The sequence below is a fragment of the Magallana gigas genome, chromosome 3, assembly GCF_963853765.1.
Source record: "Magallana gigas chromosome 3, xbMagGiga1.1, whole genome shotgun sequence".
NCBI lineage: Eukaryota > Metazoa > Mollusca > Bivalvia > Ostreida > Ostreidae > Magallana > Magallana gigas.
Window position 1 is genome coordinate 16,471,732 of NC_088855.1, and position 18,435 is coordinate 16,490,166.

General features: G+C 32.7%; 1 protein-coding gene across 7 annotated transcripts in view; it reads left to right on the forward strand.

The window, feature by feature from the left end:
• The window catches only part of LOC105329753 (DNA ligase 1), a 48,815-nt gene extending 31,756 nt beyond the window's left edge, over positions 1-17,059 (forward strand). The window contains exons 4-16 of one of the 7 annotated variants that reach the window (XM_011431123.4): positions 131-286; positions 706-879; positions 2,292-2,402; positions 4,619-4,786; positions 7,373-7,496; positions 7,611-7,723; positions 7,983-8,030; positions 10,767-10,841; positions 12,653-12,736; positions 12,962-13,060; positions 15,979-16,050; positions 16,417-16,509; positions 16,911-17,059. In XM_011431123.4, the coding sequence (XP_011429425.2) occupies positions 131-286; positions 706-879; positions 2,292-2,402; positions 4,619-4,786; positions 7,373-7,496; positions 7,611-7,723; positions 7,983-8,030; positions 10,767-10,841; positions 12,653-12,736; positions 12,962-13,060; positions 15,979-16,050; positions 16,417-16,509; positions 16,911-16,964 (1,371 nt within the window). In that variant the 3' untranslated portion in view covers positions 16,965-17,059. The remainder of the gene's footprint in view (positions 1-130; positions 287-705; positions 880-2,291; positions 2,403-4,618; positions 4,787-7,372; positions 7,497-7,610; positions 7,724-7,982; positions 8,031-10,766; positions 10,842-12,652; positions 12,737-12,961; positions 13,061-15,978; positions 16,051-16,416; positions 16,510-16,910) is intronic. The other 6 variants (XM_020067856.3, XM_011431126.4, XM_011431127.4 and 3 more) reach the window with 6 other exon arrangements.
• Positions 17,060-18,435: the final 1,376 nt, after the last annotated feature.

The window sequence follows — 18,435 nt, forward strand, 5'->3', positions numbered from 1 at the left end:
CAAAAAAATAAAAAATAAACAATAAAAAATACAAATAAATCAATAATCGGGATGTGGGGTGCCCCCGATGCGCCGGTGTTGGATCCGCCATTGTGTTCATTGATTCGAATTTATTTTCCATTTGTTGCAGGAAACCCTGTCAACAGACAAAATAGCTGATGAGCCAAGAAAAAATTGGTCAGAGAATGATGTCCCTAAAGTAAAAAGGTCACAGCCCGAGAAGCCTGTAAAGGAGGACACTGTATCTCGAGGGAAAACCAAACCGAGGCCGAAGCAGGCATCTACGGTATGAACTTGGTCCAAATGTAATCCATTTCGTACACATCTTAAAAGTCTCATGTGCATTACCATGCCATACTTTTATGTGACACAAATACATTCGCATACGCATGCACACAAGCACGCACGAACGCTACTCTCGCTGTAGACATTCCAAACCACAAATACATTCGCATACGCATGCACACAAGCACGCACGAACGCTACTATAGCTGTAGACATTCCAAACATAATTTTTATGGCACGGACTGTTTTTATGCAGTTGAAAAAGAATACGTGTTAGTTGAATCGTGCGTTTGATAAATGACTCTGTTTTTAGAATGCACTCCATGTGTAACTTTTTTTTAAAGTTCCCATGTAAGAAAACATGATTCAAATACTTTTTCACGTTAGACGTTTGTAAAATGTATGGAAATTTTTTTTTAGAAGAGCACTATAGTAAACTCAGAGGCAACAATGACTGTTGCTCAGAAAACAAAAAATAGGGAACCTCACCTATATCAAGTTAAAAAGCCGAGTAACATAAAAACAGATCCAGATGATGATGATGTAGATTCTTTAAAAGCAAAACCCAAAACGAGGCAGAAAAAGGAGTCAAAGGTACGTAAACACTGCAAAAGCCATGCCTATACATGTAACAATCAAACTCCATTATATGCAGAGCAGGAAAAAATAATAAATTATTGTAAAAATTATATATTGGTTTGTAGAACAGTAGCTAGTATTTAAAAAGAATCTTTCATTAGTGTTTTTATGATTCATTTCGTCTCTGTTATATAATTGAATAATATCAGACGCTGGGTGTAAAAAGTGACTTCTTTTTAAAAAATTTTGCTCGCTTCTAAAGCGACCTCCAGTTTTATTGTTGACATTTGGTGGGTTAAATTTGTCTTCATGTTGAGATTCAAAACAGAGGCGCTTAAATCAACTTCATTTGCCAATAAGGTTAGATTGAGGCAGTTAGCCACCCGATACCGATCACCTCCTTGAGACAGTTGTATCCATGACAACAAGATATGATTTTTTTTTTTTACTATTTTAAGGGTGTTGTTTACTCAGGGTTTGAGTTCTCAAATTCGAATTGTTATAAAGTTCAATGTCATGAGTAAAATTTGTTCTAAATACAAAAAATACTTGTGAAGTGAAATATTATTGACATAACATTTGATATTTCTACTATATTATGGAATTATGCCCAAACAAAAATGGACTTTTAGCCAAACAGAGGAAATTCGGACTAAATTTTGCAGATTTTGTTTTCCGCCAAAACACTTTTGGCAGTACTCTAATATTAAAAGTTAAGATTTTATATTTTAGTCTTTATAATTTAGCATATTTTCTGTTAGTTTTACCTCCCTCATTCATTATAATAATCGTAAGGCACGAATTTAACAAATATTGAAAAATGCTTAAAATCGAGAAAAGACACCATATCTCAAAATTTTGATCATTGACCTCATATAAATTATATGCCAACATTATAAGATCAATATAAGTAGTTTAATACTATAAATCTTTTTGTATTATCATCATTCAATTTTTTGTAAAATTTGATCAAAAATGGGTTGGAATTTGAAAAATGATAGAGGAAATTCGGACTGGAATATTTATAAAAATTGTGAACGAAAACGTAATGCTTTGTATGTATTTAGTGTCACTGCCATTCATAAACTGTATTTCATTTTTTTAAAATATTGAGCAATTTGTATTATTTTCACAATTAAGAAAATCTCAAGCATAGTGTAAAATTTTCAGAGATTTTCCTTTAATTTTCCAAAAATATATAATGGCCATTAACTCAAAAAGTAGGTCATTGACCTACTTTTTTGAAAATGAAAAATAACACTACAATAAAAGGTTTATAACACACATTAGATGGTTTTTCATTATCATCAGTGGAATTTTTTTTCATTCTGAGTAAACGTCACCCTTAACGAAGTCTTAATTAAAACACATACATGTTATATCGATTGATGAAAAATGAAACACTTTTTTTGTAATCTTGTGTTTAGATAAATCCAAAAGAAACAACTGGAATAGAAAACAACAATACCGCTTTGAATGATATCAAGAAAACGAAAGTAAAGGCTACAGGACGAAAGAAAAACAGGACTGAGCAAGACGTGAGGCTATATCTTACATTTCTATATTATTATACTTTCATAGTAAATACTTTAATCTGATTGGTTTAGACGCAGTTGATAATTTGTTTTTTTTACCCTAAGCGTTAGCAACACACTTGGCAACGGGTAATACAACGAATTGTTACATGCGCGTAAATTATGCGCGTACGGTTCTCCGTAGAATTCATGTCATTTCTATATAAAATCAGCAATAATTTCTCTAAAATTTCCCTAAAATTAAGACATTCAGTATAATAAAATAAATTGTGCCTGTTTGGGAGGATAACAGTTGAAATTGACCCCCCGAGAAAACCATTGTCAACCTCTGGTTCGCGTCGGTTGACAATGGTTTTCTCGGGGTGTCAATTTCAACAGTTACCATCCCAAACAGGCACTATTTATTTTATTATACTGAATGTCTTAACTTTAAAGAAAATTTTACTGCTTTAATATAGAAAAGAAGAGATTTATACGGCGAACCGTACGCGCATAATTTACGCGCATGTAACAATTCGTTGTGTTAACCGTTGCCAAGTGTGTTGCTAACGCTAAGGGTAATAGAACGGATTACCAAGTGCGTCTAAACCAATCAGATTTCAGAATTTAACATGAAAGTATAATAAAACGAATTGTTACATGCGCGTAAATTATGCGCGTACGGTTCGCCGTAGAATTCATGTCATTTCTGTATAAAATCAGCGATAATTTCTCTAAAATTTCCCTAAAATTAAGACATTCAGTATAATAAAATAAATTGTGCCTGTTTGGGAGGATATAACAGTTGAAATTGACACCCGAGAAAACCATTGTCAACCTCCGGTTCGCGTCGGTTGACAATGGTTTTCTCGGGGTGTCTATTCAACTGTTACCCTCCTAAACAGGCGCTATTTATATAGTGTTATGAAGATAAGGATGGGTTTCTTTCGCTGTTAATTGCAAAGTGTTTTTCCAAGAAAAAAACCACCACATGCATCACCTACGCAAATTTGTTCAGATTCAAATTTCTATCATATTTGAAAACAAAATTAAATAATAACTTATGAATAGCTAATGAATTGCATGTACATGTATATAATTACCGGTATATGTAAACGTCTTCATTAAGGAGGCTAGATAGTCAACAATTTAACCATTAGATCTACCGGAAATTGTAAGATATTACTTAGTCTAGTATTCATTTAGCTATTGTAGTAACGCGTATTTAGTACAGAAAAAATCATATAATATACTGGTTTAAATTCTTTTATATAGAGTTCATCATCTAAAGGTGATCAATTAATACAGTTGTAAAAATTAAGCCACGACCATCTAGCATTAGAATATGTTTTTTAAACACCTTCCTGATGACAAAAAATTCATAAGATATAATTCTGAATATTTTTTATTCATGCTCAAATTTATTCTATTCTTTTGGATATTTTTTTTAAAGAATATATAGAAATGAAAACGATATAAAGTTCTGTATCCGGATGAAATGCCGAATAATCCCGATTTGTATAAAAAAAAATAACACACCTGCAATTTTTAGAATAAATCTCACTAAAAACGTACATGTAAATAATATACATATTATTGATTTTTTCTAGATTATTAGATATCAGCCAATCAGCTGAGAGCTAGGAATTAATCATTCATATAATGTAATTTATTTAATTCTACAGTAAAACTCGGTTATAGCGAAGTTCTAGGGACCTATTGATTTACTTCGTTATATCTGTTATTCGTTATATCCGTATAACGAATTCGTAATAATAGCTATAGCAGATTCACTATATACACGTTTTCTTTCACCAGACTTTAACTTTTGCTGATTGAGGCTTAAATTAAAAATAACATTACTTTAATACCTTTAATAATCTGATTGTGAGTCGAAATATTTATTAAAAAAATGAATTCATTCAAACTATTATGCTAAATGGTAGTGCAAACCTTTTTAAATGTGAAGAAATTCGTTATAAATTTGTTAAATTTCGTTATTATTTAACGTTGACGAGACTCATAATCAGTTCGCTATATCCGTAAATTCGTTATAACCGAATTCGTTATAACAGTAAAATTTTGCAAAGATTTGTTAAGAATTTGACCGGGGCTCAAAAAAAACCTATATCCGAGAATTCGCTATATCCGTGTTCGTACTAAACGAGTTTTTCTGTAAATCTTCTTTCAATATGTGACTAGAAAAAATTACCACATTTGAAACTTTAACAAATTTACAGGAAAATGATAATGATTACACATCCAAAGGTCAGTCTCCAAATGGAGGATCGGTTATGAAACCAGACTTAAGTCATAGTAACAAAACCCTGGAACCTTTGAAGGTGGATTTGCCGAAAGGAGAGCAAAAAATAATACAGGATCGACCAAAAAAATTAGGACAATCTAAGGTATTGTTATCAATAGCTCTGGTTTTGGTGCATAGCACATACGTGAATGAATATTACTATTAGTGTACTAAACTCGCCTGTTGAATTATTTCCAAATCGTGAAAAAACGTTCATAATGAAAAAGCTTAAAATGTCAAAATATGATAATCATATTAGTATATGCTTTAAAGCAATAATCTTTGGTAAAATCAACGCTTAATGATGTCCGGTTGTTGTTTTATCATTCTTAAGCTAGGTGTCTATTATTAATTTACAGTTTGTACACAATGTTAAAACCATGGGTTCGGAAATAATTGTTAGCTCACCAAGACGAAGTTGGGGGGGGGGGGGGCTTATTGTACATACCCCCCGGCGTCGGCGTCCAGACCTGGTTAACGTTTTTGTTGCAGGTCCTGTATCTAAGTTATTACTTGTCCTATCTTCACCAAACTTGCATGGTTAATGCATATGGACCTACTGATGAACTTGAAAGACTTGGATGCTGAATCTGGGCCATGAATTTCAAATGCTAGAGGAGGTTAAGGGTTTTGGAGCAGGTTAAAGGTTTTGGTACAGGTGCCCTTCGATAGCCATTTCTAAGTTATTACGGGTCTTAACTTCACCAAACTTGCTTGGATGGTGTGTCTTACGAAACTAATGCACTCAACAGACAAAGATGCTTTATCAGAGCTGTAAGTTTCAGATGCTGGATGAGGTTATTAAGGTTTTTGAGCTGGTTAAGTTACTGGTCCTCATTTATTTCCAAATCGTGAAAAATAATGAATGCTTAAATTTACATGTGATTTCAACGTTCAAAACGGATAAGCCTAAAATGTCAGAATCTGATAATTATATAAGTACATGCTTTAATTAAAGCAAGAATCCTTGAAAACGGAAAAGCTTAAACTGCCAAAATCTGATAATTATATTAGTACATGCTTTAAAGCAATAATCTTTGGTAAAACCAATGCTTAACGATGTCCGGTTGTTGTTCTTTTGACATTCTCAAGCTAGGTGTCATTTATTAATTTACATTTTGTATTTATACACAATGTTAAAACCATGAGTTCGTAATACTTTTTTAGCTCACCGAAACGAAGTCAGGGAGAGCTTATGCTATACCCCCGGCGTCGGCGTCCAGACCTGGCTAACGGTTTTATTGCAGGTCCTGTATCTAAGTTATTACTTGTCCTTTCTTAACCAAACTTGCATGGATGATACATCTGGACCTACTGATGAACTTGAAACTCTTGGATGCTGAATCTGGGTCATTAATTTCAGATACTACAGGTTAAAGGTTTTGGAGCAGGTTAAAGTTTTGGTGCCTTCTGCCCTTTGATAGCCCTTTCTAAGTTATTACTGGTCCTAACTTCACCAAACCTGCATGGATGGTGCGTCTTATTATACTGATGAACTTGACAGGTTTGAATGCTGAATCAGAGTCAAAAGTTTCAGATGCTGAATGAGGTTAAGATTTTGAACTGATTAAAGTTTTTGGAGCAGGTGCCTTCTGCTCTCTGATGATTATATTTTAACTTGCATTGATGGTGCATCTTATGATACGTTATTTAGCATTTTCACTATTGTATAGGTTCATAAAAGGAAACATATTTGTAAATGTAAATTTTAGAAAAAAGTACTATTTCAAAATTGCAAGGTTAATTTAACCATAATATGAATTAATCGCAGAGGTATCTTCAGATGCGGAGCCTGGTCTCCATTATTAAGGATGCTAAAAAACTCCTGCCTCACGAAAATTTCTTTGATAGACGCTTTTGTTGTGAAATGATATAATATGATTCCTATGATGTAATATTGTATAATATGAGACACAATTGTTTTATATGCCACAATATTACATTATATTGTAAAAAATTATATAATGCAATATGATATTGTTTCAATTTTTTTTATATAATGATATGATATTGTATCATGATATTGCCATGTAAATTATTGTATTTTATGATACAAAACTGTATAAAATGATATTTTATTATATATTATTGTATCACGTGATATTGTTTTATATGATATTGTAATATATCATTAAAATGATATATGTAGTATCGTATCATATGATACGATAATGTTTAATGTGATAGTATATCATATAATATATTATTATTTAATGTTATTCTTTATGATATCATACAATGTTCTATCAAAATTTATTTAATCTTATGATACAAATCATACTATGTTTCAGTTATATACAATATCATTCAATACAAATAATATGCTGTATCATACAAGATAATATCATATGATAAAATTTTGTGATTTATTATATTATTTGATATTTTATCATATAATACCATATTGTTTCATTTATTATAAATGATGATATTGTATTATGTAATCAGACACAATAATGTTTTACACAATGCAATATCGTATCATATTCTATGATTCAATGGTAGTCTCATTAAGGTGATGCCCCGTCTCGGTGAGCTTTGTAATCTGTGATAACCTTCGTTTGAATTTTGAAAAAAAAATGCTTCTTTTAAAAATGTTAAATCATGACAAATATATACTCATTAGTGAATTCGGACTTTACTCAAGAGTTCTATTTTTACATTTTATTTTGTTTTCATTTTCATGCAGAAATTGAAATCATCAGAGCAGATTGAAGAGGATATCCTGGGTGTTAGATCTCAGATATCTCAATGGTGGGACAAATGTTACTATGGAAAAGAACAAAGAACGCTTTGTCGGCCCTTTTTTGATGGTAAATTGACTCTACTCTATTTAGACTTTCCAGACACATGGATTTATAAACCAAAATGATATCTTGTTTGAAATAAATCATGTTATCACTTCTACCCAATCTTTATTTTTGAAGAAAACCTGACGTCATCTAATCTAACAGCCCTGAAAAAAGAAGAAGCAAAGCTACGGAAATTTTACGAAAAGAATCGCCATATATTTGATAATATACACGAATCTCTGCAAAGGGTATGCTTGAACCATGTTTGTACATCCGACTGAACCACTACTTAATTCTTTTCTAAGATTTTTTGGTGGAAACAGTCAACAATCCATTAAAATCTCCTTTAGTGATTTGACCTGATCAATATTGTATTTTAAAATAAGAAAAACTCCCAGAATTTTTTGTATATATTTTTTCATATTAAACCTCTCTTTTTAAATACTGCAGCGTTTCAAATTTGTATCTACCTCTTTGTTGTCAAGTTCGATATGATTTTGGTTTCAGGATACTAAACAAAGCCAAGGACCATCAAGTACTAGCACCGATTATAAGGTACTTATGTTTTTGTTTAGTTACCATGTATAAGTTGTGTTTGGAAACACAGTACAGTAACACACTGATTGGATGAAGATCCATCCGTTTTCTACAAATCAAAGTACTAAAGTACTGAAAGCCGGGCTCTTTTGGTGTGTATTTAAGCATATTGTGTAGTAAAGACTGAAAATCTCTCTCTCTCTCTCTCTCTCTCTCTCTCTCTCTCTCTCTCTCTCATGCTTTTAATGTCGGAAAAGCGCCAGAGAGCGACCAAATTTTGTAAGCAGCTATAAACAAAAACATGTCTGTCTAGCAGAAAAAAGTTCAACAGTTGCTGCCTTGAATTTTGCTTCAAGCGTTATATATTCAATCCCCATTTCTTCAACGCGCAGCAAAGTAGTTCATGGAAATTCATGTGCATTGTATGTGTCCAAAATGCATACATTAGTCTTGTTTTTAAAACACGTTATTAATAAGAAAACTAAAAAAGATAAACATTTCTCTCGAAATTAAAAAAAAAGAAAGAAACAAAATGCCAACACTTTTGACAAAACGTGTCTCTTTGTGTAACTGTTTGGTATAGCGGATGCTTTTACTTAAACGCTGTTTGGTTTTTTGTTTTACTTTTGAAGTTGTGCTATTTATAGTAACATTGGCTATTTGCCTGTCTACAGCCAGGACTCTGCTTTCAGCAGAGCCCAGCTGAAAAAACCATTTTCTTTAACCCATTGTGTGTTATTCTGATCTGATCTGATTTTAAGCAGATTGCGTACCGTCGTAAGTCAACGACCAATTGCGAATACGTTTCAATGCTGAGGGTCAACTCATTGACTTTTTCTCCTGTTCATGAATATTTATTAGTTTCATTTTACTAGTGAGAAATCGAGGCTCTTTTAAATTTTGAAGGTATATAAAATATACCTTCAAATATATATATATATATATATATATATATATATATATATATATATATATATATATATATATATAATTATAATTATATATATATATATATATATATATATATAATATGAAGAATTTCTTCACGAAAGTGTGATGAAGGTAAGCTGAACAGAGCATGAATTATTCATGATAATGGAATTAAACTTTGGGAAGTGCATTGGCACACAGCCAGTAAGCGTTTGCATCTTATGCATCATGTTGCAATAAATAAGGAATAAGGAATCATTGAGTATTATGAGTTGATAATTTTGGTCGGGGCGTGATGAAATCCAATAAAGCCCGAAGGGCTTTATGATAGATTTGATCACGCCCCGACCGAAATTATCACCTCATAATATTCAAAGAATGATTCCTTATTACTTATATTTATATAATTTTAAACCATCTTACGATTAAATATTTAAATATTAATAAGCAAACCCTGCTGGCGCCTCAATTTGGCTTTATGAGTTATATAGTACAAAATCGATACGTAGTGTTATCACAGGCAAACACACAGGAAAATATAATGCTTTCTTTGCAAATTTGGGTCTGACATTATCATGATTACTTCGTGCAGTCCATGATTTTTCTTCGGTCGCTTTAGCTAGGTTACGACAAATCGATAAACGGGGCGCGTAGATTTCAGTCTGGTTGTTTCTATAGAGCTATGAATTAACTAAGTTTCTGTAAGAAATAAAGGGAATCATAATCGATAGATGTAAATATAAGTACATTGTAATTGATAGAAATTGAAAATTTTCCATTCTATCTGTTGGTAAAGAATTAAACTGACTGAAGATTGTGGGGACCGAGTTCAGACTTCTTGTCAAAGAATGGACAGGCCTGTTGTCTACTGGACAGTTTGAGGCCTGTTGTCTACTGGACAGTTTGAGGCCTGTTGTCTACTGGACAGTTTGAGGCCTGTTGTCTACTGTTGGACAGTTTGTGGTCTGTTGTCTACTGGACAGTTTGAGGCCTGTTGTCTACTGGACAATTTGAGGTATTTTGTCTACTGGACAGTTTGAGGCCTGCTGTCTACTGGACAGTTTGGGGCCTGCTGTCTACTGGACAGTTTGAGGCCTGCTGTCTACTGGACAGTTTCAGGAAAACTCTTTGACATTTATAGTTATAACGTTATAATATGATTATCCTACCAATATGATTGAGCCTCGACTACATGTAGAACCATTTTGTTCTCCTATTACATTAAAAGCGTTGCCAAACAAGTTTTATAAATAACATTTTTTATCATGGAAAATAAGGGGATATGAATAAAACATTGCAAATACATTATTATTACAGATACTCGTCTGGTCCGAAAGATGCTCGTGTTAGAGATCAAAATTTAAACATAAATGAAATGATAAGTTTTTATTGAAAACAAAGTATACTCAAAGCAAGATTGACGCGGATACATGTACAGGATATGTTTCTATGTGGATCTTTATAAATTTTAAAATCGAAAATAATTGACTTCCATGGCAAATAAATTTTAAGCTGATATTCTTTCCTTTTAAAATTTTAAATTTTAAAGGGCATGATGTTGATACAAGAGGAGTGGATCTCAATTAATACCTAGAATTATTTTGGTAAATCATTATCACTTTCAAAAATTTCGTAAAAGTCAACAAAGGGTTGGTGAACCTGAATTGACGTAGGTTTTATTACGCATTTCATTAGAAGTAATTTTTACAGGTGTTTTCAATTAGATACATGAATTGTTGGTATTCCAGCTTCCTCACGCACACTCCAATGTGATGTGTAAGATTAAAAACAAAATAACTTTTTCTTCGTATATCTTATCTGTAGGCAGAAATACTGACCAAAGACAAAGAGTTACAGGATTGTCGGACACTGCATAAGGAAATCTTTCATCAACTAGAGGTACTACCTATGCACACCAACATGAAAAAATTAAAAAAGGTCACGATTTTGGTCAAACATTATTTTTCCGATTTAAATGTTTACAATGCTTAAGTAAGGCATTTGTTTTTTACAGGCAAACAAAATTTGAGTGTCATTCGTTGAGTTATAAGCGAGTTACAGGGCTTGCAATTCTTTGCTTTGTAAACAAAGTTTTTGTTTACATTCTGAATGTTGAAGTAAATATTCCAGTTTAAGTTCTTAAATGAATGTTTTAAATGCTAGAAACTGTTAAAATATCCTAAAAATGAATTAGAAGATAGATTATTCAGCATGAAAAAGATTTTTAACTGGTAAATTTAACCTATGTAAACAAAAACAGGGCACGAGCCTTGTTTACATGACAAAGAATTGCAAGCCCTGTATCTTGGTTATAAATCTAAGAATGACTCTCAAATTATATTTGATTATTAAAAAATGTATTTCTAAAGCATTGAAATAATAAAAACAGAAAAATAGAATTGAACCAAAATCGTGACCATGCCCCTTTAAAAGAATGAGAAATGTCTTTGTTTCAAAAGTGTTCTAGTGTTTTCTGTTTACTAAACACAGGTAAGATACTGAAAAGTTTGTTAGTATCATATGGATGACTATTCAAAACTATAATCCCTATCACTGCATCCTTGCGGAAGTGATCAGAATTTGAGATTCTCTTATACCGGGCCAAATGTACAAATCTGATTTTATATGAAATATTGGTAATTCAATATAAAATTTGACACATTGTGATTGAGAATATTTTAAATTCTACATTAAAGCATGGTGCTTTTAACATCAATTTGACGTGAGAATATTTTAAATTCTACATTAAAGCATGGTGCTTTTAACATCAATTTGACAATCTGGTTGCTTATTGATTTTAGATATATTGTCCTATTTAAGCAATTAAAGGGCTGTTTGCAATAGTTTTGCCCATTGTGACCGAATTCTGAATCCAGGGACCACTAGTAGAAATTTTTTCAATACGCGTATATATAATGGTGCTATATCATACTTAAGTTTACAATTTCATTAATATTGATTTTACAAATTTTACATCTTTAGTTCTTGAAATATATTATTTAAAACAAGATTTTTTCCCCTTTTTAAACCTGTGTATGTTAACTTTAGATACCTATTGTGATTCCCGCATGACCGTCGGGGCAACTCATTCATGAAAAAAAATATCTACAATCTATAAAGATACAAATATACTTTAACATTTTATTTGTTATGTTTGACTCAGTAGTCCTTAAAAAGAATGTTTTTATTAATACATACAACTTATTTTCAATTATTTGTAAATTATCTCATTTTGTATACACTGTTTGGCCCTTTATTTGAAGAAATCTGAATTCCCTTCACTTCACTTAAGTATTCTGTTTGTCAGGTTTAGTTGTAATTGGCAAAGTGGTTATAGAGAGGAAGATGAGATTCTGAAGATTTAACATCAATTACCATGGCTAAGACGAGCCAAAATGGAGGACACACGTTTATTTAGACGACCCCTGTACTCTTACCTCGCGTCCTTGCAGAACTTAGCCCAAATCTTATTTTGTCGATACATGTACATTGGCCAATTTGTTTTTTTTTTTTTTAATTATTTTTCTTCTTTATCTTTCCCTATTCATTGATTTAATCTTTAAAACATCCACTTGTCGAAATGATATGTACCAAATTTTAATTTTCCCCGGTTGTAGTTTAATATGCTCAATATGTGTAATACATGTAAAGTGCTGGACACTTACACCTGTCAAAAGATGAAAAATTGAGTGAAATGATTTTTATTCTAGTCCCAGCTGGAAGAAAAGGAGAAAAAAATTTACCAGCTAGAAAAGAATATTAAAGAAATGAAATCACACCAAACGGTATCACAGGTTTGATGTTTATTACTAAATATTCATTTCCAAACCAGGAGAGAGAGAGAGAGAGAGAGAGAGAGAGAGAGAGAGAGAGAGAGAGAGAGAGAGAGAGAGAGGGGGGAGAGAGAGAGAGGAGAGAGAGAAGAGAGAGAGAGGAGAGAGAGAGAGAAGAGAGAGAGAGAGAAGAGAGGAGAGTGAGAGTTAGTTTTTTAATATAAAATTGTATCGATTTTTTTATAGAAGCTGTGTTATCGAACTTTGTCCATTTTTAAGCAGCCGCCGCAAGAAAAGGATCATGAAATGACAACACCTGGAACAACCGAAGAATGTCTCAACTCGGTAATTATTTGGTTTCAACCAGTTGTGAAAGACAATCTAGCCACAACTCAAATCAAAACTGTGATAATAAAGAACATATGACATTAAAACTTTTTGAGAATTCCTTAAAATATTTCTAGTATACAATTATTAGGCCATGTACAGGTTAATTTAAAGTGTTATTTCCCTAGATTGTTGGATATCAGCCAATCAGAGGACCAGACATTAATCAATCATACAATGATAATGTTAATTTACCCAGTAATGTCTATTTTTAGACAGTAGAACACAATATGTGTCTTATCTGGGGTAAATTGGACGCTCGCATCATATCTATAAGAATGATTTTAATCTTGAAAGATTAAACCATTTCGTGCTGTTTTGAAAAACTAACTCGTAATACATAGGATTTTTAAGACCGCTGGCAAAAGTTGTTGATCAATTCGGGTTTTTTTTTATTAAGGAAAGAAAATAGAAAACGTGTATTTTAAGTTTCTTAAGATCAGGATTATGTTTACTCAGGGTTTGAGATTTAAAAAAAAAAATTTAAAAGTTCAATATCTAAATTCAAAAATTGTTTTAAAAAACACGAAATACAATGTAATAATGTAATGAATAAATATTGATATTAATATCCATACTTCGTTTATTATAGGAAAGATATGCAAAGACAAAAGTAGATTTATATTGAAACAGAAGAAATTAAGACAATTTCCCCCCTTTAATATTTTTGTAACAATATAAACGCAAACGTTAAGTTTCTATGTATTATGTTGTATCATTTTACATATTTTATGGTTGTAATATTTTGTTTATAATTTCCTATTACAGGCTAGCACGCAAAAGAAAAAATCTAAAACATACACAAAATCAATTCTAGATAGCGTAACTTAAATCTTGATCAATGGGCTTGTGTAATTTCAGTAAACAAAATACAGACAAAGTAAGTAGTTTTGGAAATCAGTAGTTTTGTGCTCCTATTAGTAAGTTTTTATACATGTACTTTATTAAAATTGGGTAAAATGATTAAAAAATTGATATAGGAAAGTCGGAAGTAATCTAATTTAAACTTTGAGATTAAAATATTTTTTAATTTTATTTATATTTTTTTTTCTATCCTCAAAACTATTTTATTATCTGTAATAATTTCAAAATAAACAAAACTTTGGTTAAGTCCCTGTTACACAGGGGCTGCGTTCTCATTGCGATTTCGCTGCGTCCTTGTGTAAAACGCCAATGTACACGCAATAGAGTTTCTTACAGCGCCGCACCTTCATTAGTCGCGCGGTGGGATCGCCTTGAAAATTTGTAGAACGCCATGCTACGGCGCGCACTTTGAGCTTGCATAAAGTACGCGCCGTAGCTCTGCGTTCTGATAACACGCAGTAGAAAGGGAGTGTAGTCGTTATATGACAGCACCGTAAGACCTCCAACAGCACCACGAAAGCTCCGTTGGTGCGCTTAACGAACGCACCTAATCGCCATTTAGGCTCGGTAATAAGTCGATTGCGCTTGCAAAGACTGAGACATTCGGGAGTCTTTTGCGATGTCACTGCGTCTCAATCGCGCTCTCACTGCGCATCCACAGTGTTTAAAGGAGTTTTTTTTTTTTCATTTTGCTGCGTTCACACAACGGCCCCAAAGAGCTGTTGTTGCGATAAATGCGCTCTCTTTACGTTTCTTCTGAGTTCATTAGCGTTTATATTGCGCTTCCACGGCATTTCTAGTGCGTTGTCAGTCAGACCACAAACAATTGAACAATGACTGATGTACAATAGCAAGCGGTATTATAATGCATGTAGTATTCTGCAACATGATGTGGATGACTTTGTGAAAAGTAACATTTGCGAATACCAGTATCCCACAGCATATCAAAGGACGTATATGGAATTCGTGATATTTTTCTTTGATGTTTTAACACGTTTTTATGTTTAACAACAACTAATAACGGATCTTTTACTAAGTTTTATTCTTTCACTAAGTATTTAGAAATTACATTGTAGCTACGATTCAATACAATGTACATGTACCTTATTTCATCAAAACAAAACAATGGTTTTTTTTTATCGTTTATTTACTATTTGTAAGGTTTAAAATTCACATACAATTGTACAAATTAAATTTACCTACCAATAAGTAAAGAAAGTCTTGTGCATATGCAGTCAGCGCGCAGAGCCAGCGAAGACGCGAGGAAAAATCTCTTCGCATGTCAAGAGCCCTCGGCGGATACTCAGCGAGAGCGCAGTCAATCGCCAAGTAGAACTCTGTGGAAATGCAGTTGCACGCCGCGGGAGCCCCGCATAAATGCCTCGGTCGCCGTCAGGACGCCGTGACATCTTCACTTGTAAAAATTTTTAATCTTAGTTTTTCCTGCGATCTACGGCGATTCCAGAAATTTTACAACGCCGTGAACATGTTGTGGGAACGCAACTTGGTGTGACAGGGTCTTAAGGGTGAACAATATCGACGAAATTTTCAAAAAAACGTTCAGATGTCAATAGCATAAAAGGTGTGTTATTGACCTCGTTATTTGAAAGTGAAAAATAGCACTACAGTAGTAGTGTTACAATGTACAGTTAGTAGTTTTTCGTTCCTTTTATAACCATTTCAACAAGAGGTTGGACTTTCGGTAGGATGTAGTCATCTATTTCTTGCATCAAAACGAGTTAAAACTGACTTTGGCTTCAAGTGAACTATACACAGATTGTGTATTCTTAGCTGCAAATCCAGACAAATCTTGTTGATTTCACAAAGCCATGACTGAGTGGCAAACAATATATGAAAAAGACAGGCCTATGCCACATTGTATGTTTGACACAACTACTTTAAGTCCAAGCTCTTGTTAAAATGGTTCTATATAAGTGGATTTTTGCGCCCCTGAGTAATCGTAATCCTTAAAATGATTTGATAGATGTTGTTAAGGTTATCATTTTTTCCAGACCTACACAAAAGAGAATGATTGTGATTTTGGAAAAAAGAAAAACCAGTCTGCAACGACGTGTAACAATGAGGTAACGTTTAATCAGAGATCATTAATAACACAGAGATAGCAATTAGTCCTATTAATTTTTATTAAAAATCATAACTATAAAACAACTCATGACACAAAACGTCTTACAAAATTGAAGTAGCGTTAATCAGTATGAAAATCTTCAACTGTACATATGACGAGCTTAAAAAGTATCTGTAAAATGTACATAATTTAGCTTCTTTTTATGTAAAATTTAACGACTCAAGCGATATTAAAGCGATTTAAGATTAATTTTTTGATTTTATTCAAAGAATATTATTTCAAAGATTTTTGATATAATGATCTTGCCGGTAGCAGATTGAATCTAAAATGTTTCTATTTTTCTTACATATTTTGGTTTTCTTAGGATTTCCATGAAGTAAATGTGCTTTATGAATTTTGTCAAAAACAGAAGAAAACCATCCGAAATCTCGAACGAGAGATCGAACTGATGCGACAGGTAAATCGAAGTATTTTTTTTTTTTTAAATTATATATACTAGTATGTCAAATAATGAAATAACACAACGAATAAGGTTAACCTTGTGTATTCTTTTGAGCATTTAGGCGGAAAGAAGAATCCGCTAAATCAAATACATTTGAATATCCTACGGCCTCAAGAGCAAAATATTTATCTTTAAGAATGATTTGACGTTCAAACTTTAAATACTAGGTTAGCCTCAACATGCACGGATCTTTGGAAGAAGAGGGGGAGGTTGTAGGGTGAAAGGGGTTTTACATACAAAAGCTAATGAAATAAGCTCTGGACACCCCCCCCCCCCCCCCCCCCCCCAGCAAACGAAATATTTCATTAAAATGATTAGACCTCATTGATGCACGTACATGTGTATTCTATTTTCAGGAAAGAAGGAAGCAAGCAAATGATTTCAGCGAACCTGGTGGACTTGCCGAATGATTAAAAAGTTTTGGAATTTTAAAGACTCATTAAATCTTATAGGTTTTAAAATGTTTTGACATGTTTTTATTAATAAATTTGTAATTAAAAATAAATGTTTTGTTTTGATGCCTTGAAAATCAATATTTCCGCCTACATTTACATTTGACTATTTTGTACTGGACTGTTTTGTGACGTAACTGCGGTAATGCTTTTTCGCATGGCAAAATGATAATAGATTGGTAAAATATGAAGTCTGTTAGCTTATCTGTTATAACATAGTCATTTTACCCAAAGAAAAACTGTTTATTGTAACACGGTTAATTATCGTGAAAAGGCTAATGTGATTGTAAGAGGGTTTGGTTTTGAATTAACCATCGGTTCTTCCTAAAAAAAAATCGATACAATTTTCGGGGTTGCTCAATTTTCATGATATTTGCCCCCCCCCCCTTGAATTTACGTCCTCGACCAAAGCAAATCGCATTTTAAAAGAGGTTTGACACTGAAACTTTATACCGAACATCCACGAAATAACATTCTCACGTATAAGCCAGAAATCCACCATCTACGAAAATTGGGCCCAAAGAATTTACATGATTTCAAAGAATGATTTGTTTAGCTATAAACTATCATTTAGAACATTTAAATAGAACATTTTTTTGAATTTTAAACATTTTTTTTTACAACCATTTTAACAAGGCCTTGGACTTTCAGTAGGACATAACTATCTATTTTTGCGTCAAAAAAAGTTAAAAATGACGCTGGTTTCGAGTGAAATACATGTATACACCAATTGCGTAGTATTAGCTCAAAAGCTAGACAAATCTTGTTGATTTCAAAGAGTAATGGCTGAGTGCCGTACAATGAAATAGACAGGCCTACGTCACATTGCTGTTTGACACCAACTACCCAAAGTTCAAGCTCTTGTTAAAATGGTTCAATTTTTATACAGGGCTACTCTTCTCCTAGCTGCAATAATGTAGCCTTCTCCCGATTTTTTTTTTTTTTTGGGAGAGGGCTACAACTCCATAGGATCTCCGTAATGGTGCAAGTGCGGCAGTGAATCACTCCCGCAACGATTTCGTCTCAAATCGTATATAAATGACAATAACATCTGCATTTCTTACCTGAACTCAAATATTGTGGGTGTCTATGGCATAAATTAATCCAAAAATATCAAGTATAGTCCATATATCGGTATTTTTTCGTGTATGTCAACAACGCAAGTTGAATTTGTCCGCCATGTTTACTGACCTTGACCGGTTTTATTTTGGGACAGCCAATGAGAATTTAGGAGCGGATCTTGAACTGAATATAGGAATTCCCCTATTTTAAACATAATTAACGCGGTAAATATGAATTTTCCTTTATATACCATTTCCTTAAATGATTTTTTAGTGATAGAACGAGGTAAGATCGATTATTTACACTGACATTCATGTTATCAAGCCCATCAAAACTCCAAGCGTAAATCCCATAAAATCACGCGAGA